At 41.1% G+C, this 24,228-nt stretch overlaps 2 protein-coding genes across 4 annotated transcripts in view; one reads left to right on the top strand and one right to left on the bottom strand.

Moving 5' to 3' along the window:
• Positions 1-22,654, top strand: part of LOC109638853 (TBC1 domain family member 20) — a 74,820-nt gene extending 52,166 nt beyond the window's left edge. Inside the window, exons 10-13 of one of the 3 annotated variants that reach the window (XR_011239623.1) lie at positions 6,648-6,748; positions 6,873-7,067; positions 22,379-22,439; positions 22,520-22,654. The gene's annotated coding sequence lies outside the window, so the exon portion shown is untranslated. Of the gene's footprint in view, positions 1-6,647; positions 7,333-22,378 lie in introns of those variants that run through there. The other 2 variants (XR_011239621.1, XR_011239622.1) reach the window with 2 other exon arrangements.
• LOC109638816 (transcriptional repressor scratch 1-like) lies at positions 998-6,527 on the bottom strand. The gene is made up of 2 exons (XM_020101962.2): positions 6,271-6,527; positions 998-1,955 (listed from the first exon to the last, which is right to left on the bottom strand). Exons 1-2 carry the CDS (start codon positions 6,392-6,394, stop codon positions 1,144-1,146), a joined length of 936 nt encoding a protein of 311 aa, XP_019957521.1. The 5' UTR covers positions 6,395-6,527; the 3' UTR covers positions 998-1,143.
• Positions 22,655-24,228: the final 1,574 nt, after the last annotated feature.

Here is a 24,228-nt window from a genome sequence, read left to right as displayed (position 1 = left end):
GCTGTATGAGATTCACTGGCAACAAAAAAAAGGTTTGACCTTTTGGGGACCTAAGGACATTTTTAATGCCTGGATCCCCATCTAATATAAAAAAAAAACTAAAATTATATCAAATAATACTGAGTTAATATGAAAACACTGTTTGTTAAGGAACACCCTGGTGGCTCAGTGGGAGTTTTCAGCCATTTGATCCTCAACTGGAAGTCACATTTGCCTCATTAATTCCTTCTCTCCGATGTTAATTGTCAAGAAAAGCACAGAATCCAAAATGAACCTTTGAGATAATAACACAGCAACAAGTGTGTATCCAGATAAGACATTGGTTTAAAGGAAATCACATAAAAAACATTATTTTCCCATTACACTGGTGTACTTGGCCATGTTTACTATATTATGGCAGGTGTGGACGTTATATTTCCTTCAGTTCAGTGTAGTTGTGTTGTATCCATTGACACATTGACAGTATGTAAAGCATATTTTGTTTACTTGCACAGAACCATTTACTTTATCACCTTGTTCATTCAGTCCCATGTCAGTTCCATTAAAAGCAGGACACCAGATGCATCCTGGGATTCTGAAATGTTTGTTTTTTTTTTTAAAAAAAAGCATAAAATATAAGTTAATTGAATCTCTTTGCAAGAAAATCAAAGATGTGATTCATGCTCTAAACACCTGTCACAGAAAAAGACAGGGAGGTGGAAAATGGAATTGTGCTTCACCGCTGTTTCGTCATTGGTTGAAAAAACAGAACAACAAGGACAGATATGGATGTAAATAGATCTAGGTTTCTTCAGAAATGATGAGCTCGATGTGCTGTGCTTTATTTATCTTCACAGATTCTCAAAACAGCCTCCGAAGGGGACGTAAATTATCGAAGCAGGTGACAATCTAAATCAGGCGTTGAAAACGTTTTGCTCCAGATAAGGAAATTGGAGACAAAGGAGGAAATGGAAGTGGAATTGTCTTGATGAAAATCTATTTTTGTCGCTCGCCTCACTATCCTTGCAGAGAAAATGCTCCTCCCTTGTTGCACTCAGACATACTGGTCATGTCATTGTGAGGAAGCATAAAAAGCAGCAAGTGAGTCCAATGCAATTTGATCTAAGAAAAGAAGTCAAACCCCAGCTGTGCTTCAAGAGTCCATCATTCCCCCAGCGAGCTCAGAGGGGAAAACGCCCCCTTGAAGCACGCAGACTCGTAATGTTTGTTCAGGTAACTCTTGAGCGCAAACGTCTTGTCGCAGCGTTTGCACTTGTAGTGTTTGAAGGCAGAGTGCGTCTGCATGTGAGCGCGTAGGTTTGACCGGTCAGCGAAGGCCTTACCGCAGTGTGCACATCCGAATGGCTTCTCGCCCGTGTGTGAACGCATGTGGCCCTGCAGCAGCCAGGGCCGGCTGAAGGCCTTGCCGCACACGTCGCACTTGTGCTTGAGGTCGTGGGTCAGCAGGTGCATGGCCATCGCTGGCATGGACACATACACTTTCCCACAGGTGGGACACTTCTTGGCCATTTTGCTGTCTATGCTCCTGTGCGTCTGCTTGTGCCGACTCAGGTTGGAGGAGGTGGCGTAGGTTTTACCGCACTCGCTGCAGGTGTGCCTCTGGGTGGTTCCTCTGGGGCTCTCTGTGGTTTTCCTCCGCGACCGTCCGTCCATGATGAAAAAGGCGTCCACTGTGTAGCCCTCGCTAACGGCCGTGTCCCCATTGATGTACCCGCCAGCCGATGACGAGACCTCAGACCTGGGACTGTCTGGCTGGTCCGAATCCCCATGGATGTCGCTATGGATGTCACTATGGATGTCACTATGGATGTCTGCATGGATATCGGTGTAGGTGTTGTTGATGCGGCTATAGATGATTGACGAGTGGCTTGGAGACGGTACTTTAGAGATGACGGATGAGTCACTTCCCACCACATCATCATATGGATTTGGACTCAGATAATCGCTGACGTAGCCTGAAGAGACAGAGGAAGAGGTTAATCAATGAGACATGGCAGAGGGATTGATTGGAAATTAGAAACTGATCGGTTAGAAGATAGTGATGCTTCGTGAGTCAAGTTTTACAGTAACCTCCTCTGATCATGGTTTGTTTGTTTGTTTGTATGCAATAGTACACAAAAATAACTGAACATATTTCTATTATATTACACAGATTATCACTTTATCACAGAATATTTCTTATGTAATGTTGTATCTTAACCATGAATCAACCTGTGGTTAAAAAAAAGAAGGAAAACCTTTAAAGGAAAGTCTCTATCTTTCTCAGGGTTGTGGGTCTCTGCGTTGTCCAACACGGTTAAAAGCCACAAATCAAATTCATTTGTCCACGTTCATTGATTATTAAAAACACATCGTCTCTAGATAGTATTACTGATTACAGCCTGGTGTGTCTGGTTTGTAAAATATCAATCAAACCTCCCAGGGATCAAATTAACAACATGTGCTTTATGCTTTAAGATGAACGTATGCTTCTCCATTAACATTAACATCCTCATCCTGAGAGAGAAGAGTGAGGCAACTATTTTGGAGGCAATATAAAGCAGGAGAGAAGGAGGAGAAGGGGCTTGTGGTATTTATAGTGGTAAGAAAGTGCTTTTATGTCTTTGCCAGCGAAGAGACACTCCCCCCCTCCCCCCTGCGAGTGGGAAATCTCTATTTTTCATTGAGGGGTTCAGTGAGCACACTTTCTCCTCATCAGCAGCACCTCTCCTGACAGGTCTACAACTGCACAGTCACACCTCACAGCTGTCAAATCCTCAACCGCTGTACGCTGAGCAACTCTTACAGCAGCGGGAGTCCCATGCTTTGCTCAAGGGCACCCTGCCACACTTACATTTAACCATTTAGTCTCGTTCTGGAGTATATTTGCCTGAGCAATCTGTCTATTTTTGCACTGCCAACCTGATGGATTTGCTGTCATTTTACAATGTTAGCTGCTTTATTATTTGCATTAATGGGTTCTGAGCTCAACAGGCTGGACTCCGAGGGAGACAAGGAGAGACTGGTAGCTAATATCCCACAGCCATGACTCCTGTGGATCCGTGGCGATCAATAGCTCTCCATTTCAATTAGCACTCTGTGAGCATTTAGACACAGGCTGCAGTGGAGATACTGTTGCTGGTAATATAATTTCATGACGCAGTTCTGAGAAAAGCTCGGAAGTTGATCGATAATATGAAGAGAATAAGAGACAGAGATGGAGAGAGAGGGGGGAAGAGAGGAGAGGAAAGGTGAGAGGTGGAGATGGGAAAGAAGGAAGAAGGAAGAAAGGAGTGTGTGTGTGTGTGTGTGTGTGTGTGTGTGTGTGTGTGTGTGTGTGTGTGTGTGTGTGTGTGTGTGTGTGTGTGTGTGTGTGTGTGTGTGCGTGTGTGTGTTTAAAAGAGTGCAAGTGAAATTGTGAAAGTGTTTGTATTTAACCCTTATTTCACCAGGTAAGTTGACAAACAGCTTAAGTTTTACTCGTCCTGTTGAATCATCAACTGGTGCTGGTGGAAATTGAACAGCTCCACTGGAGTGATCACTGCCTTCCTCAAGGCAAATATGATATAAATAAAAGTCGACCAAAATGAAACGTCCTGTTACCTTTCAGAGAATTTAATTTAGATATTGTTGGAAACAGTTTGTATCATGTGAGAACACAAGCCAACTTAATATATAACATAGATTTAGTCAGTTTCAGACAATTTAACGAAGAATTATCGTTTAATAAGACAGAGAGAGAGTCTGACTCCTGTTTAGAATTAGTAAAGCAGAGGAAAAAATATCTTCTACAATTCTACGCCCTTCCACTACATATAGTGTATAATTGGACCTTTCAATAGATGTATTTGTTTACTCCTGACTTGTGGCTGAGACGCAGAAACTCAGAAATAAAAAACAACTCCATCCCTACTTTCAGGATGCAAAATGTGAGAGTACAAACATTCGTTCCTCTCCCAGAGTTTCTTTCTGTAGTCACTGCCAATTAAACATGACCGTTCCCATGTATCCTCTTTAGAAAAAGCACTGTTGTGAACTGTAGCTGCGGCAGCGCCTCAGCATCTGTGCGCCGTCTTCGCTTGTTTGTTTTTGTCTCCCTCCAACTGTCTCTGTCTCGCTGTGTCAACGATGAATTGGTTTCAAAGTACTTCTGCAGCATTAGAGCTGATGGCTGCTCTAAATGCTTATTAAAGATTAAAATAGTTGGCCAGACCAGAGCCGTCCGTCTTTGATGTGTCTTTGAAAAACTGAGAATTAGAGACGGAGAGAGGGGCAGAGAGACAATGAGAGATGATGAGAGATGGGAACAGAGAGAGAGAGAGAGAGAGACAGCTGCAAGCTACAATTTAATTTTTGATCCAAACCAGCAGCAACTGACACACACTTGTATGCGTTGGACACTTGTAGGTCACAGACTGTTTCCTCTCTCTCTGTCCCCCTCTCTTCTCTCTCTCTCTCTCTCTCTCTCTCTCCTCTCTCTTTCTCTCCCTCTCTCCCTCTGTGCAGCATGTGTGTGTGTGCGTATGCATGCAATGCTGTGCAATCAGCTGTGCAAGCTGCCTGGGAAATGTGCCGAGTTGACAAAAACAAAGCAGTGTGTGTCTGCTCATGTGTGTGTGTGTTTGTTCCTGTAATTATATCTTTGTCAGGACCATTTGAAGCATAGACCTTACAGAGTGAGGGCATTTAGTTTGGATGGTTGAGGTTAGGGTGAGGGGCTAGGGAGTGCATTATGTCCTCACAAAGATAGCAATACAAACATGCGTGTGTGTGTGATAGAGAGAGAGCAACAACCTGCAGTCGCTTCAGTCAAACTCTTGTTATATTTATAACGAGCAGTCTCAGTCTTTACATGCCTGCCGCACTGCTGCTGCTGCTGCTGCTGCTGCTGCTGCTGCTGCTGCTGCTGCTGCTGCATGTCTCTCTGCTCACTCAGTCATCAGAACACCTGGGATTTCTGCCTCTCACATCTGACCTTGGTACAAAGTGAACACCACCGAGCTGCACTAACACTGTAACACACTTCTCACTGTGCACTGCCAGCCACAATCTTTCCCTTTAACTCTTTAAAGCTGCAGTTTTGGGGCCACCAGACAGAAACAAGCTGATACACATACAACCCACAGGCCACATGTTGGTCAACATATCTACAGACAGATACCTGTTTACACATCACACTGTGACAAAGAGCAGCATCAAGTACAACAGTGATTCCAATATTCTTTTCCCTTTTAGTGATGTTTTTGTCTCCACTAATTTGTATCTGGTACTGCGCACCTCTCTTTGTTAGAGGTCCTAACCTCTAAATCCTTAGAGTTTCTGATGCATGATGTTTGCAAGTTATTTTTCATTCTTTACACTGCCAGAACAAAACATCCATGTGGATATGAGAATTTCTATTCTCAGAGAAAACAGGCAAGGATTTCATCAATGCTTGAAAATGAACATTTGACCCAATAATGTCAAGTCTTACTGACTGCGTTGTATTTTTCCTGTGTCCAGGACTGCGAGGTGCGTGGGAACAATTTACAGTCAATGCAGCAGGGCAATATTATCGAACTCTTGAAGAGAAACTGACAGCTGCTTGAAAAAACACAAACCTGACTGATATATATGTGGGCAAAGAATGAGAAGATAATCACTGTGTCAACAACTGATTGATTTCATGGAACGATCTTAAATCTCTGGCTCTCTGTTGCTCATCAACTTTCTTTACCCTTTCTTCAAAATTCTAAATAGCAGGATAGTAAACAAAAGATAAAAAGATAATCTACAAATTTACTTTTCAATTTACGTGTCATCAAAATACATTTCAGGATGTTAGGACTGCATTGGAAAACCAAAAATGTAAATGTTACAGATAATCTAAAAGAGTACTTGTGTTTTATTTGCTGTTTTTATAAGTTCCCAACAAACAACAGCAGGGATCCTGTTTTCTTACAGCACTTGAATATAAAGCATGTTTCTTTTGATTTGTAATTTTATCATTCACAAAATTCAAATGATGTTTGTCCACATGTGAACATGTTTAAACAGCATTTACAAGACTGTACATTCACATAAAGATTATATTAAATGTATTTCTGAGCTTTAAGTTGGTATATTTTTGGGTTGTGACTGGAGTTTGACCCTGTTACTCCCTCTACCTCCTCCTCCCGAAGCAGTCATGACTAATGCTTTAAAACCGGGGATGAAAAAATACCCTAGATGGTGTGTGTGTGTGTGTGTGTGTGTGTGTGTGTGTGTGTGTGTGTGTGTGTGTGTGTGTGTGTGTGTGTGAGGGTGACTAACCTTTATCATGGTGGTGGAATCGCAGGCTGAGCGCCTCTCTTCGGCTGTGACCATATGAGCTCTCCAGCTCCGCAGCTGAAAAATCATCCAGTTTGACTTTCTTCACCAAGAAAGAGCGAGGCATGATGGGACAGTAGTTTCTCCTATACTCATACAAAACACACTAACACTTCCTCCTTCTACACTAACCCTCTTCCAAGTTGACCAAAAACGCTAAAATCTGAAACGCCTGTTTGAACTCTAATGTTCTCCCATCAGACTGGCTGGAAAGTGCAGAGGAGACATGGCGTTTAAAGAACAAAGTCAACAAGCGCTCCTCACGTGCTTGTGTATCTTTATCATACCTAACCCTGAATGTTGCTTATGTTGACCTACAGGCTATAATTGTGTGTGCGACTGATGGAACCTATGAGGGAAAAGAAAAGTCGGTTTTCATTCGGATGTCTTGCTGCTGGAAGACCTGTGGAGCTCTGAAAAGGTCAAAAATATATATATTTTTAAAGTGAAATCGAATAATTCCTGTATGGCTAAGTTCCCCTGTAAGACGGGGAACCCATCAAAATGTTCTTTTCTCTTCTTTGCTTGCTTTCTTCTTCATACAGAAAAAATTCGAGTTGATTTTATGCCGTTGGTCTTCAGCACTTCCAGCGAACAGCTCCCGTGCAGCCTCGTGGTTTCAGCACCGGACAGCTCCCGTCGTCGTTCCTCCGTCAAACCTGCCGCTGTTCTTTTCAGCACCGGAGGAAGAAAGAGAGGAAGAGAAGGAGAAACGACTTCTGACTGGAAATCCCATTCAGGTGAGTCAGGTGACCTCAGTGGGATTTGTTGCTGCTGATGTTGTTGTTGTTGTTGTTGTTGTTGTTGTTGTTGTTGTTGTTGTTGTTGTTGTTGTTGTGGACAATAAACCCCTGGGTGCACTGATGTCTCCAAAGCCAGCAGAGAGTCGGTCAAAGAGAGAGGAAGGTTAGAGACGTTCGAGCGGAGCGATGAGTCAATGAATCAGCATCACGTCTTTTCTCGTCATCACGTGTAGTCCCTCACACACACACCGATCAAGAATATGAAAATAAAAAAGCCTCAGATGGAAGACAGGAACAGTTCATCTCCGCGTGACTAACTCTCTCTCCTCCAATCTCTCTCTCTCTCCTTCTCTCCTCGGCGCGTGCGGAGCTGCGGCTCTCTCTGATGCACGAGATCAGCTGTTGCCGCTTTATAGGGAGGGAGAGAGAGAGAGAGAGAGGGAGGGAGAGAGAGAGAGAGAGGGATGGAAGTGCCTAATTTTATTCGTCAGAGGAAAAAAAAAAAAAAGAGCATCTTGTCTTGTGGGACCAGCAGCAGCAGCGTGTTGTGATGTGTGAGGGGAGGAGGGATTTTAATCGTGTGGTTTCATGTGCTCGCTCACGCTGATTTTTTTTGGCAGTAAAATAAATATGTAATAATAATAATAAAACTTTATTTATATAGCACTTTTCAAAAACAAGTTTACAAAGTGCTTCACAAATATAGACACAATTACATACACATAAGACATGAGAAATCTAGATGAAAGCAATATCATAAAAATGAGTCTTTAAACGAGATCTCAAAGAGGACGAGAGGTAGCTCTCTGATTCAGTGGAGGGTTGTAGACTAAATGTAGACTTTGTTGGTTTGGGGGCAGAGAGCATTTGTGAAACAGCATAAGCTATAGAAAGGATGTGAGTTGTTCCACTGCAGTTGTTGATGACATGTATGAGGATCATGATCATGATCAGAAGGTTGGTGGTTTGATCCCAGACACCTCCAGTCTCCTTTCTGTAGTGGACACTAAATTTCCCTTGATGCCTGTGCAAACAGTGTATGTGAATGATGTGTGATAGCGGAACCCCCCTCGTATAAAGGTGCTGTATGAACATGTGTGTGAATGCGACATGAAATGTAAAGCGTGATCAAAGACGGTAAATAAAAGTCAAACTGCATGGGGAGAATATGCAAACTCCATACTGTTTGGTGCTCAGGTTTGAATCCAGAAGCCTCCTGCAGCGAGGCAGCTGGCCATGGAGAAAAATCCTCAACAAAACAGGTAATCATTCAAGAATACAATGTATTATGCATTTGTTCGTTGGTTTGCATCCTGCTTTTATCAAGCACAACCTCAGAGTCACTAATGTGTCTAAACTATATTCATTATGAAACACAAGCTCCAAATATTGACAACTCCCTCAGTCAATGCTTTTAAATAAGTGTCTAAACAACAGTTAGATAAGTGGAAATTTGCAGGATGACCTATTTCTGCCCAAATAAACAGTGAAAATAAAGACGTGCCAGGAACTGCTGCTTTACCCTCCCACCTAATGATCACAGCCTTCAGAGGGACCAAGAACCATCAAACTAACCACAGAAAAGCAACTTCTTGTGGCACTGAACTCAGGTCATTTCCCTGCATGTGTAGAATTACCTTTATTCAAATCAGCGAGCCCCCTGGGCCAATCAGATCCCTCCATGTGTGAATCCCCACTCAGCATCAACCAGTGAGTTGAGTCAATGGAAGTGACCCAAAGGTGTCTTTTGTTCAGTGGTCTCAGAGTCAGAGAAGCAGAGACAATGTCAGAGCTTCAGGTCACAGAGTGTGTGTGTGTGTGTGTGTGTGTGTGGTGTGTGTGTGTGTGTGTGTGTGTGTGTGTGTGTGTGTGTGTGTGTGTGTGTGTGTCAGAGGACGGGGACATGGTACAGAGTGAATACGCTCTGTTACGTTGTTTACACACTTATACAAACCGAATTCTCCCTCCAGCCAGTAGACAACACACACACACACACACACACTTATGCAAAGCCCTACCCCCATTCATTCACATCCAGTCGGGCAGGATGATGGTGTGTGATGTAATTCAGTGACGTGTGCATTTATGTAAGATCTTTTCAGTGAAGTCCTTGGAGTTAACCTATTTTAGTTCATTGATAAATGTTTGAGAGACACAGAGAGGATGCCTGTGTATGTGTGTGTGTGTGTGGGGGGGGGGGGGGGGGGTTAAACTTATATGTGCATGTGTAGTGAAATGCATAACAGAGCATTGCTTTTATACTCATCAGTCTGTCTGTCTCGTTGGTTGTCACTTACTGTTCCTGCTTTATTTATGTGATGAAGCTCTGTATTGAAGCAGTTTCTTGTTCTCTCTGATGGACTGTAGATACAGGGGCAGACAATATGGGTCTGAACAAGTAATCCAGGGTTTTAAAAGCCTCTGAAAATAAAGAGGATTTCCAAACTTTGTTTAGATAAACCTGCCCAATTTCCACCCCAGTTTTTTTTCGTGCAAAGGGATTGTTTGTAGAACTGAACGCACTGAGGATCATCATCCAATGGTGCAGTTCTCTGCATGTTTTGTGCACTTTTATGTCGTTGTTTTGGTTTTCTGGCCCATACATGAAGCAGCTACCAGCTTTTAACAGCAGACCTGCTCCTCACAAGCAAGATGACGTCCAAAACGTTCAATTGTCATAGTTGATAAAAGAAAGAAATGTAAGACAAAGATGCCGACTGTGACGTCGTCTACCACACACATCTGTAAACTTGTTGAGCAAAATGTACAACGTCTGATCGTCTCTGCTGCAGAGGCAGAGACCGATGCACAAAGAGTCACAGTATTGAAGGATATCTGTCGGAGGGAGTGGAGCGTTATTCTCTCACTGACTGTCTGTCTGTGCCGATCGATGACACACCAGGTAAAACCAATTCTATCAGGACTATTTCTATGATTGCAAAATTGTCCACTCCTCATTATATTTTCCTGCCAGCCTGGGAGTGCAGCTATACTGCTGAGCTCAGCGAAATAGATCTGTGTGTGTGTGTGTGTGTGTGTGTGTGTGTGTGTGTGTGTGTGTGTGTGTGTGTGTGTGTGTGTGTGTGTGTGTGTGTGTGTGTGTGTGTGTGTAGAGACTGTGGGGACATGTGGAGACTGGAGACTCATTAGCATAATAATAGACTCAGATGCATGTAGACAGGGAGGCGGTGTGTGAGCATGTGTGTATGTGTGTGGGTGTGCGTGTGTGTGCGTCCTCTCAGGAATCACAATCGAAGGGTCCTTGTTGACTTTTCATTCCTCTGTCTTTTAAAGAGCTATTTAAATGACAGGGTTTCAAATAAACCCATTCAAATAGAAGGGTTTTACATACAAAGCAATATCCAGATGAAAGGGTTTGTAAACAAAAAGTGACAGAGAGAGATACAGGGCAGGGATGGGAGGAGGGGAGAAAACAGGGGATGAAAATACAGACAGAAAAACAAAGAAAGGGAGCAGAACGGAGAAAAATAAAGGAACAAAATACGTATTGAGGACAATGGGAAGGTCAGAGGAGGTTTAATGTAAAGGAGAGAGAGAGAGAAGCAGTTCACAGTAACATAAGTGTCACCCTGGGTTGATAAAGGTAGTGATGGATGATTTCAACGAACATAAATTTCTTACATTGGTCTGTTGTTCGACCCCCAAAAAAACACCCTAAGTTATTTACTGTTTCTCAAATTATGCATCAGCTTGTCTTTTTCTTATAAAACATGAGCTTGAGACACTTAATGTTGCTTTTTACACCGACAACAGTTTGATATGGAACCATTCGATGTCGTAAAAAGAGAAACACAACATAAAGTGCCTGATGAAGTCCTTGAAACTCGATACTTTTAAAATGTGTTGTTTTTTAGTTCTTTCCTAAATCAGCCATTTAAGTTTTTCCTTAACGCACAACCCAAGCACAAGGACATTGTTTTCCCTCCTCACAATGCAACAATCGTTAAACCAAAATTGCACTCAGTAGAGCGTATACCCTTAACGAAGGCCCAACAGTTGCCTTCAATTAAAACAAGCCATATAGCTACGGCCACATTAGCTACACATTGGTGGTAGGTACAGGTTTCTAATCCTATTTGTTACCATACAGCAGCGGAAATAGCTCACATCCCTATGAAACCACATTTAAATCCACAAGATCCAAATTTGTATTCGGCTCCGCACCAAATTGCACACACTCTTGGATACCTACCTCCTTTATATGTATGAATGGTTTTATCAAGATTCACACATAATTCTATGAGAAATCAAGAATACATTAAAGTAAGTAGAAAAAAAAAAACCTGCATCCACCCCCTGATCCAGATCCTCACTGAGATTAAATGGTTGTTCTGTGACTCACACTGCATCCGTTCAGTAGTTTTTGTGTGATCCTGCTAATAAACAACCAAACAAACTTTGATGAAAACATGACATCCTTATGTTTTTTTCTTCCTGTCTTTACTCAAGAGTGTGATCTTTAGGTTTGAGAGCAGGACTCACACATTCAGGTTTTGTAAAGTTTCTACTCAAAACCCTGCGACCACACTAAAATACCTCCTGCTTGTGCTTAGATTTGCTCTGCTTGTGGTCAGACTCTGCGCTTACGTTTAGATTTGTGTTGCTTGCGCTCCAGCTTTAGCTCCTCTCCTTTGCACTCATGCTGCTGCTATGGGAAATATCTGCTCCCAGCATACAAGAGCAGAGGAGAAATCCGAGAGCAAACTCGCACACAGAGGCAGATTGAGGAAATCTGAGTACAAGCAACAAAATATCTGCGTGCAAGTTTACAGTTTGAGCACAAGTACAGCAAAACACAAGCAGGGGCTAATTGTGGGAAATCAATAAGTCCTGATCTCAAATTTAAAGAGAACAATCATGGCCATGGTTAAAAGCCATGATTGTTGGCCATGAGTAACAAAGACTCACTCTAATGTTGACTCTTTACCTCGAAGATGCTGTTGAGGCCTCAATGAGGTTTAAACAAAGTGTTGAAAGTCCTGACAGCATCTGAAAACATCACCCTCCATGCTGCAGACAACAGCTTCTGATCATTTTACAGAACAGCCGATTCGATCATCAAACCTTCAGGTGACTCTTCTCCCAATCTCCACGTACTTATCACCATCACATTTCCTCCGTACAAGAAGACAGTGTCCAAAAACACACATGTGCCATTTGTCCCCATTTGTAGGATTTATTGTACTGAAACAACAAGGACAAATAAAAGACTCTGAATTCTTATCAACACTATTTTCCTCCAGACAATGCAAGTTAATCATAATATAGATTTTTCTTAGTTAAGATATTTTGTAGGAAAAGCTTTTTGCGGCTCATTTAAATTGTTGACTTTTCCTGTTGATGCATTTCTCATTTATACACAAATAAATCTTTTTTTTTCTAAATGAATATCAATTCTATAGATATATGAACAAGTTGACTAGTTGAACGTGTGATAGAAAGATTATCGATGCAGTCAGAAATGTTTTTGATGGCTAATGTTTTGCCGACCAGCACACAGCTGGTCATAATAAAACAAATCATAGAGAATAAAAGGAGAGGATATGACCAGTAAACCCATCATGTCTGTGTCATCAGGACACATACATGACCCTGCATGTGTGCTATGAATATGTATGTTGTATGTATAAGATGTGACCCTGGACATTAATATGTATTGGGTGGTAATGAGGCGAATGGCCAGATCAGATGGGTCCTTTTTAACTGGTCACATGTGGCTCATTAGGACGGGCCACACAAAGCACCTGATACCCTCAAGACGACTCTCGCACCCCAAAAATGATTCCATGTCATATTTGTTTTTACCAGCAGGACACAGAGAGACTGAGGAGACACAGCGAGACAAATGTCAACATTGGGACATGAACTCGTCTGACAGGTGAACTGACAGAAAGGGTAGACGGAGGTAGAGTGAAGTTCAAGTGTGAATGATAGTGTCCTGGATCAACACATTCAGGTCGCCCGCTCCTCTGAATTATATGTGAACGGAGGAATTTAAAAAATCATCATCGGTAAAACCCTGGAATTGAGCTGATGATATATTTTGAGCCGTTAGAAGTGGTCAATATTACCCTCAGGCTTAACAGGAGAAATGTGAGCAGGGACACAAACAATTCTAATAATAAAGAGACACAAACAAAATGTATTCCAGGAGAGAAGTGGATCGAGAGCAGCAGGACGGTTAGGTTACATATTAACTACTCACTTGTGCATCATTATAATAGGTTGATATATACGACAGCTGATGCCCATATGGGTGACGTGGGGTTACACAGCTACAGCGTATCACTGAAACCTGGCGTCTCTCAATGCATCTTTTCTTACTATAAAATTTAAAGAACATATGTTAGTGACCAGATTTTATAGGCGGTAATCTTTGGAAATGCAAGAGTTATAGCAACTGCAAACATTTTCCTGAACATAGTCTAACTTGGAGACATCATCTAATACCTCATTCAATAATATTGCATAAAATCTGTTTTAACATAACCAAAAGTTTTGCAATTTCTGCCATATTTGTACGAGGCAGTGAAACACCACTTCAATCCATGTGAGAAATGTGCCTCTGCTGTCATTGCACAATGTGTGATATTAAAACCAGGAGCCCATTAGTCATAATGAATCTCCAGATCTGCTTTAAAACTCTCTTGAGTTATCTGACTTGATGGTGGTCGTCACTAAGGACAGTAAGCTGCACACTTCACTGATGCTTTACACACTGACAGAGCCTTAATCCCCTCTTATTACCATGTTTCAAAAGTTGCAGTGACGGCCATCTTGTTGGGAGCGAATCACCCTCCAGGCCTCTCGTAGATGCTCATGGAATGATAAAGCACTTTAGGTGAGGCATGATCATTAGGGAGAATCCTTCAGAGGCTTGTATAAGAACTGGATAACTGCCTGTGACAATGTAATACCACCTCAGTGTCCTTCACAAGATTTTAAAACCATTTCCCTCTGTCAGGAAAAAAGATGAACAGCAGCAAATTAGATGACTTTAAACTGTATAAAAGTTTTCTAACAGTACTAAAGATTCATTTGTTCACATTTAAAAGATTTAAGTCCTTGTTCTGTCGAGGAAAATGATGTTTATTGGATTCTGTGTCATGGCTCCCTGCGGTTTCATTTCATCTATTTACCGTAAACTGGATTTGCCATTACGCAATGATCTGAACACCTTGTGATATAACTGGTGTATTTGTCTCCCGGTACAATATGAGCTCAGTCAACTTTTCCAGTTTTATCACGGCCAAATTTGAGGAAAGTTACATACTGGTAATAGATAGATAGATAGATAGATAGATAGATAGATAGATAGATAGATAGATAGATAGATGAGCAGACTGACAGGTTTATGAGTCATTAATTCATCACAGACAGCTTATTAACCAGTCTGTGTTCACAGCTGGCTCACACCTGATACCTTCAAAAGCCCCTAGACACTTTTAAATGCGCGTGTGTGTGCACGTGCACGTATGCATGCATGTTGATGTGTTTGTGTGCATTGTTCTATGCTCCTGCGGTGCATTAAAATGATAAGACATAAGTGCACTGCCTCCTCTCTGGTAACCCTGCCCCACTGTGGTGGAGGTCAGCTCATGTTATCAGTATCGATGCAGCACATGAGACAAGAGTGCATAAAATAACACCAAGAAAAAGACAAGAGCGAGGGGACATTGTATTGGTGACTGTTGTGAAAAGTTTTCAGTGCTACACATTGATGAGTTCCCATACAAGAACAGAATACCATGCTATAAGAGCCCCCCTTTCAGCGTGGGGCCCCAGGCGATTCATTTGTTTTGCCTACGCCCCTGACCACATTAAACCGAGACACAGTTAAACACAATCTGTATTTTAAGAGTAAGCGTTCAGAGTTCATTACTTACAGGTTGTGAAGGAAGATGCAAGTAGAATTAATTTGCCATAGGAAGTCAACTTTAAGTTATAACTAGTTTTATGAAAATATTAATAGACCACAAATTAGAGTGAGAAAAAAACTCCTGTATTTCCAAAAAGCGACTGTAGCATGCAAACACAACATCTGCTTTAATGCAATAATCCTGCCAAAAGTTTCATTTCAACGTCTGGTGGTTGCATTCAGAGCTCAGTGGGGGAAAAAACCCAGACCTCTCCGTTACAACATATCCATGCAAAATATATCCCTTTATTGATTCTAATTTCTTGCTCTACTGAGATTAAATGCTCATTTCCTGTAAAATAATCAACAGGAGCTCTTCTGGGTATAAATACATGCATTTTAAATAATATTAACAATTCCTAATACATTTTTTGTTTAGTCTCTAATTGGAAGGAATGCAACCAGCAGGAGCACCAGTGATCCATTTACCCTCCCTAATGCTGTGTAAATTAAACCATCTTCAAAGTCTGCGTCAGGTGGATTGGATGTCACTCCTTGAAAAAATCAGCTAAAATTGGAGGTAACAAGAAAAGCAAAGGAGGTTTGTGATCGACGGAGTGATTTGAAGCCACATGCTGATCTATTTTAGCTCAGGTCACGGCCGTGTCAACACGAGGGTCGAACTATATTCTCCGTGTGTGATTCCGGACATTTTAGTCTCCATTTGCAAACATGAGAACGTCACACATGAGGCCCATCATTTAAATTGTCTCTCGTTTTGTACAACAACTCCGCAGAGTGATGAGATTCAGGGGGTTAATTGGGTCGAGGGACAGTGCACACACACACATACACACACACACACACCCACACAAACACCCACCAACAAATCCTCTTAACTTTATAATGAAGGAAGAAGAGATGGGTAGAAGAAGTCGACAGAAATATGGTGAAACAGGGAAGAGGAGAAAGAGGACGAGAATGGAGACATGAGGGAAAGAGGGAGATGCAGGTCAAGATAAAAGGATAAACACAGGGATAAAAAAAAGAAAAAACGTAGGGATGCTTTAATGGAAGGAACAGTGAGACGGGGAGAAAAAGTTGAAGGGGTGACAGTTAGGAGTGGATTGTGAAATAACAATGCTTTGTTGCCATGGAAACAGACATTTTTGTCAGCCCCAGAGGCGAGGAAGTAACCTGCTTGTTAAACCTCCTGTGATATCTTGTTAAGCCGTTGTTGTGTTTGTGCGAGCGGTAGCATGTTGTTGCAGTCGCGGCTAATGAAACACTGTGGGCACACGTCTGCCTTTGTTCTGGTTTGGCTTTTATTCAACTTGGGCTTTTTAGATTAATTACTCTTTTCACTCTCAAATGAATGTGTGGAGTTTTGATATGTTTATAGAGTCGGCAAAAAATTAGCCGTTACATTCTTGTTTACTCTACGCAGCTGGAAAACTCTTCATTTCAATGCTGCCTTATTCTTTCTCCCATTCTGCGTCTAAGCTTCTTTATAACATTGAAAGATGTTATAATTCATTTAAGGTGAGAAGGATTTTCTTAATTTGAAAAGAACCTGTAGTCTTTCTAGAGTTTGTTCATAAAACATAAAAGTCACCAAAACTGTAAACCGGTGATATAAAGTTTACACCAACAGGCTAAGCTAAGGACTTAATATGCAATGACATACACACATTAGCTTCTATCACTTCTGAGTATATTCCATTGACTTGTATTGATTCCCAACCGTGAGCTCTAATCTCAACCCTAAGGGCAAGGTTTATGTCTCTGTTCAAATTTGGTTAGTTTTGGTTTCACGTTGCAATTTATGGAGCAGACTTAAGAATTTTCAATGAAAACCGTACGTCCTGTTGTCATCACCTCCACAGGTTCAACCATGTTGTGAATGGTGATGCTTGAAGATGCGATGGAGAAGCTGTTATCATTTACAGGGCGAGAAGTGATGCATTATAGAATTGAGGATAATGATGCATCAGGTTTACTCAAGATTGTCCTCGAGGGTATTCGCAGAGTTGCAAACACAGAAGAAGACAGAGGTGTATATGTGAAAAATGAAAAATAAAATACTTTCTCACCTCTGCACACCCGAGTTACTTTTAAACTCCAAATAAAGTCTTTCATTCTCATTTTTGCTTTTATGGCAAACCCAGATTTCTTCAGACTTGTGTTGTTACCAGTTTTACATATTTGGACAGGATAGAAATTACTTTGTATTCTGACAGAGTGACCTAGATAATAGTAAGTAAGTCACGCTGCTACAGAGTCAACACAAATACCTCGTTTTAGGGAGAAAAATCTGTCTATTTGACGCCCCTGTGGAGAACTGTGATCACAGATAAAATACTAAAATCAGGTCAGGTCATATTTGCAGCTCCCATGCTTCACATTTAATTCTTATTTGGCACATATACCTTTTTCAATAGACAGCAGTCTCGACGAAAATATCAGATCTAAATCCTCACCTGATGATCTGAAAACTGACTGACGGGATATTTGATGGCCTCCAAACGAACGCAGGAGAGTCGGACATGTACGAACATAGAGCGATGTAATGAGACTGAAAATGTGTTCCTCCAATCTTTCACCATCGGTTGATGTTAAAATCCTCAAGACTTTCGTGAAATCAAACCCCTTTTTTAAATAATTTACGTTTCTTGATTTCACTGAATTCAAATACACAGATAATAATAATACATTTTTATAGTTCGGTAGCTTTTTTGTTCACTGAATTTATTAAAGTTTTGCAGTTTTAACACCTGAAAAAGCGACATTATGGACAGAAGAGACATAAAAAACATTTGTTCTGTGCTTGAAACATGACTCATCCACACATGATGTGATGCAGATGATGGAGCTGCATTATATTCTGTCTTTGTCAGTGTCAGTACATTTATATACAATTTGATTCCTATATGTGAAATAATGGATTATTGCATAGGAATTTCTTGGTCAGCTAAGACAGTAAATGGATCAGAGGAGAATATCATATAGCGTTTTTTGGGACAAATATACCCACGTATGCACCAGCCAATCCCTCTCTCTCACCTGCTCCTTCAGTGTGAGCGAGCCCTGCTCGCCCTCTCTGTAATACTGCTGATTCCAGTGTGACAGAGTTGCAGAGCCGTGCAGTTATTCCATTGAGTTATACTGTATCTACTCCAGTGGAGGAGAACTGGATCATATCTTGGTTCAGTCCAGACAAGAAGGAAGTTATGTGTTTAATCTCCAGAAACCACATGGACCTCACTGAAGGTTTTTAAAAAAAAGACAGAATTAATGATAAGGGATAAAAGGCTTTGATGTTATTACTTGTATTAACTCAATGAATGTTTTATCCTTATCGCTTTTCATCAGGGTAATACATTAAAAACATTTTTTTCATTCTTTGCCTGTGAAAAGTGAAAAATGAGAAGACAGAATTCTTTCTTCTCTTTCCAAAACTATAGATATTCATCACCATGTTGTTGTTGTTTTTTATAAAAACACACTAATCCAGTTCTACAGAAAAGCTCAACACTGATAAGCCACCACTCTTGCTTAAATTATATAATTTCAAATCTGGACTATAAAAAACACTGCACTGCTCTTTCTATCATCTGTTTAAACACATTCGGTTTCAGTTGATTTCTGTAGAATCTCTCTCTGATTTGAATGATGCTTTCAATGACCATAAGTTTAAATTCTACCTTTGCAATTTGAAAACAAATCAGATTCAACATTTCCTATTGCAACACTCCTAGTGTATATAATAGGTGTCCAACAAGGCTCAGTCCTAGGACTTATTCAATTACTCTTTGTATACTCTAGATGCTTTTGGCTCTGCAGTATCTGGATATTCTTCTTTACGCTGATGATGTAGCATTGCTTTGCTGATTGAGAAGATGAGCACAAGTTAGTTTTAAACGCAGACAAAACAACATGTGTGTTTCCATCCAGTGTCAAAAATATTTATTTTAATCATCACCACTAAAAGCAGCAACAGCATTTAACTTGTCATGTTTAATAAATATCTTGGCAGTTGGATTGATGACAAGATGTCTTGTAAAAACTAGCTGTTAAATTTGGAGGGTAGACTAAGGCAAAAATATTGGCTCCTGATTCCCATTGTATTGTAGTAAAACCTTTGTTGTTTTTTTGCATCAGTTGTAGATTGTGGTGACATATTGTATGGACATGCTTCGACTGCCACTCTTCAGCCACTCTTCCATTCTCTCTACCATTCTGCACTCATGTTCATTTCTGGTGAAGCTTGTAACGCTCATTATTGCGTCTTGTAAAGAAAAAGATGGATGGTCTTTTTCTCTGAGAGGAGTGATTTGCATATGTATTTGTTTATCTCTAGGCTCTTATTAGAAATCTGCCTTTCATACATTACTTCCCTGTTGGTTTGGTCCAGTGGACCACATTGTACTGGGACTAATGACGCTCCTTGTCCCTCGAGTTCATGCTGACCTTGGACGATCCGCTTTTGTCTTCTTTGCACCAGACCATGTGAAATTTACTACAAATTCAGTTTACTGCATTAAACTAATGTCTATAATTCCTCATCCAATTTTATTATCTCAGACTTTTTTGTCTGATTTTGTGCCGCATTATGTTTTTAAATGAGGATTTTGCTCTAAATTATTTTCAAGTTACAATGATAAATATATAAATAAGATGTAAAACCTACTTGTCATCAACTGTAATACATGCAGTAAGATATATGTGTTGTTTTCGCTCAGATATGTCCCTGCTCACTTCCCTATTTTGTCAGACAATGCTCCAACAAAAGACTGTCACCGTTGGATAGATGATGAGACTGCGTAAATAGTCTGACTCACTCCATCTGTGTTCATGTGTGTGTGCATGTGTTACAGGACACAGGGGGAACAAAGGATTTTCGTGACACAAGGGGCCCAGGACGGGGCTGAAGGGGTGGGGGTGGGGGATAGGGAGGGGTCGGAGGAGAGGATAAATTAGGAAAACACAACCCAGTGGAGCTGTGGAGCGACTCTGGAAGAGTTGAGCCAACAGAAGAGGGGGATCAGAGAATAAATGAGGAATAAATGACAAGGAAGTTTCAGAAAGACATGCTTTAATGGTTTTAGGGTTGAGCACTTTTAAGAGCTTCTTTTTTTCTTTCGCAGTTTCTCAGCTCGACCTCATTCAACTTTGTGAAGTAGCTCAGAGGAAGTCTAGTTAAGTCCCCTTATGTCAGCTGAGTTAACGGAGGCTGCAGTCGAGTCAGTGCGTAAACCAGTTACCTGAATTCAGGGCCAACGCCGGCAAAGTCAGTCTGAATTTTTGCTCAATGCAAATTTTTAATCCTCGTCTGACATTGTCTGAAGGACTTGTAGTTTCTGCACTGCAGCTAAAACAGTAAACATACACCAGGTTGGAGTGCAAATGGATAATAATAATAATTTCAGTTCTAGACACTGACAGGCTCCAACAGCAATTTCTACAAAGGGTTTTTTTAACAATTGGGTACAATTTAGAGTGGAATCTGCTCAACTGTTTTATGGGAGCAAACAGAAAGAGGCCAGTGTGTGTCGTCTGCACAAAAAGAGCAAAAGTCTTCAAAGTGTCTCGGTGTCAGATGGTGGAACAAGTAAAAGACCAAAGGATAATTTCAAATGAGGTCATTCGAGTCAAGAAAGCAAAAGTGATAACAAGCTGTTGAATAACACAATGGATAAAATATCCAAAACATTTGCATTAGCTGTCTTTGCATTTCTGATTAAATAAAAACTGCATTTCATTGGCATTGTACTTCTACTCGACTTGACAAGTTGAATCTAATCTAATCTCCATACCAATCGCTCTAGACATGCTTCACCAACCTATTAGAATTATTTGACAGAAAGTGAAAGATGTTCCAAAGTGTAATGAACAAAAGCAACAAAAAACAATTATTTGCTTTCAAAACCTTTTTTATCTGACATTTTATTTCATTTTTTGTTAATTTTACTGCAGGTTTTTCAGTGTAACTTGATGTTTTTATCCGGTCGTCAGTCGCGTTCAGCTCAAGTAGAGCATGCGAACGCTTCCCCATGTTTTCACGCTTTTCCAGAAAGCGTTTTGTAAAATCTGGTTTGATGGCTGATTATCAGCGCTCGCCCAGACGTCTGTTGTTCCCCCAACAATAGAGAACCACCAGCAGCCCCTCTCGCCGCATGTGAGTGTGTGTTAATCACGCGGCTCTTATCAGCAACCGTCAGACCTGCAGAGACTCCGATGTGCTCCCTGCTGATAGCTGCACACACAGAGGTCTCCTCCCCCTTTGGGGGTTTAAACAGAGAACTAATAGACCCCGGCCTGGAAAATAAAAGCCGAAGATCATTACCAAGCAAGAACGACAACTCGGTGGAAGAGTAACTATAGAGAAACAAACAGCTGATGATACACTGGCCTCTTGATGTGCATTTGCTGAGTGGGAAGAAGCTGAGAAACACACTGCTGTACGAAAGCAACTATAGCAATAAGTATGGTTTTAACAATTTTGCTGCAAAATCACAAGAATATGCTTCAGGCAGGTGATGTCAGGTTTTTATTATTCCTGCAATGTCTTATGCGGATATATCATTTTTAAAAACAGAGGAGAAGTTAAAAAATCTGAATTTCTTCAGACTAAAATGGTAAAAACAAGAAATGCAGACGTCATTTCTCTGATTTTAAATGAAGCATCACAAGATGCGTATTTTTAGAAGACATTTCCTGCATCATATCATCGCAACCTGAGGCATTAGAGGTCAGACTGAGTCGACTGTTTGAATCATGTCCTGCAACCTATGACTCTGATTTCAGCTTTGACGTTGAGAGAAAGACACACAGGGAGGGGGGGGGGGGGTGAAAGGATAAAATCAATCATTAGAGTCTATTCACTCTGTCTCTATGGTGCCAATGGAAAGGCTCTTAACCTGCTGACACACACACACACACACACACACACACACACACAGAAGGAGAGAGAGAGAGCAGTAATGAACAGTCAAGGGAGTCCATCGCCGTTTTTGTTCACATTTAGACCCTTGATTGGTCGAGACCTTTGACCATGGAGGTCAGAGAGGTCAACATTTTGACTCTGAGGAGAAATTCTGTGTGTGTGTGTGTGTGTTCGCGTATGTGTGCGTGCACCGGACAGTGAACCAAGATGAAAGATAAAATGAAAAGATTTCCAGAGGCCATATCAAAAGCTCTGTCATGAATATTTTGATGGAGCAGTTTAATGGTGAAACCCTGATGAGAGTTGACACACGTGTCTATCAATAAACACATTGTGAGGGGTGAGTGTGAATAGCAGGTCAGAGGCACATGAACCTCAGGTCTGCTCGGATGTGTGGGAACTTCAGTCTGCAAATGACAGCTCGTTAAGGAGGTTTGACCGCCAACCTAATCATTTTCTCTCTCTCTCCCCTTCCCCCCTCAGGCTCTGCAGCAACAAGGTCAAACACAGAGGCTGAGGAGGAAGGCGCGATGCGGGCAGGAAGGTGTTTGTCTTCATATTTTCACTCACATGGGTGGATGAAGAGTCTTTAACATGTTAAAGGTTCAGCTCTTTTGTCTCCAGCTGTTTTCAGACATGAACTCCTGAAAATGTCCTGAAAATTGGGGGACAAGGCAGTAGAAGATTGTCCAGGACCGATGCGTTCGTAACAACAGCAACATTATCAGGACATAAAAAGGAGGTCGTTTCAATTCCACCGTGGAAATCTTGTGTTTTTACTTACATCACATGGACACAGTCTTCTACGTGTTTGCCACTTTTTCATCTTGAGATTGTATTTGAAGGTGGAGCTATTTGAACTACAGAACTTTATGTATAAACTGTTTATATGCAGGGACACCAGATACAAAGTCACATAAATGTTCAAAAACCACCTTAAATTTTTAGCAGAAACCCAGAATGAATGAATGATGGAGACCAGCACTTTTTCTTCTCAGGTATCACATTACAAACTGAGCTCAATAATGCACCTCGAGTCCTGATTAGATTACAGACACACTGTGTTAACATTCACATGGGAAAGGTCAGTGCTCCTTAATGAGGACTAATGACGAGTGTTTTCTTAACTTTCTCCTGGCTCCTGTGGAGAGATTGTGAAATTACAGTGTCAGGAGAGCTTGACATCCTCTTTTCATCAATTTTAATCTTCGTGTGTCACCATGCTGCCTCTTACCTGCATAATTAATGTTCGGATGCAGCCTTCAGGCATTGTTCACCACTGAAATGACAGCGAAATATGGACAATGATCAATTACTTCAAACCCAACACAACCCTGTTTGCCTCGCTTGCACACAAAAGAACGACACACAGACTGTACATATAAATCTCCACTTCCTCCCACTACAGAGAAATGAAGCTAAAATATCCTGGATACAAGCACCGCCATCTTTATTTTATCAGTACTTTGACTTTTTAAATCATTAACATGGAGGAGGCAGAACTTATACTGCAGCCAGCCACCAGGTGGTGATCGAGAGGCTCTTTCTTCACCTTTTGGAGTCGTGTCATATTTTTACATATGTTACAGAAACTGTACAGCAAAATAAAAGGTTGACAAAACCAGTCAGACGGATACCTGACATGACATCACATCCTGTTTGCTTATCATCCCACTTATCATCTGTCTTTTATCTTTGCCAATCCTGCAACATCAAATATACCAACTTTAATTATTTAATTGCAATAAGCAGTTCAGTTAGTGATCATATAGCCATATGTATGGGCTAATAAAATAAATAAAAAAATAGAGAAAGAGACAACGCTGATGGAGGTGTGGAGATAGAGAACTGGGCCAAGCAGGGATCAGCTTCACACCGAGATCACACACATGGAGAGCTGTATCCACATCTCTATTTTATTTTTCTACCTGTCTGTTTGCCTCCCTCGCTCCATCTTTACCTCCATCACTGTCTGATTTTCTCTCTCTCTCCCTGTGTGTCTTACACTTACACAGAGAAAAAGACGAGGGGTGAGAGAGGTAGATGGATAAAGGATTAGCATTGACAGAGAGATGGGTCGACAGTGAAAACAGGCAGATGGAGGAGAGAGAAAGAAGAGAGTGACGACAAGGGGAAATGGAAAAGAGTTGTTTTATGGCTGCATCAATGAAAGGAACAATTGTTCTCCCTCTTGTTTTCTTCTCCAAAGGCTGTGACAGGGCAGTGAGGTCAGAGAAAGAACTACAGAGAGAGAGAGAGAGAGAGAGAGTGAAGTACCTGATCAATACACATTTTTTGTCCATCTATACGCACTGTCTATTTTTATAGATAGA

Source organism: Paralichthys olivaceus, chromosome 20 (genome assembly GCF_024713975.1).
Source record: "Paralichthys olivaceus isolate ysfri-2021 chromosome 20, ASM2471397v2, whole genome shotgun sequence".
NCBI lineage: Eukaryota > Metazoa > Chordata > Actinopteri > Pleuronectiformes > Paralichthyidae > Paralichthys > Paralichthys olivaceus.
The sequence above is the reverse complement of the archived record's forward strand: the minus strand, read 5'-3'. Positions and strand labels throughout refer to the sequence as shown.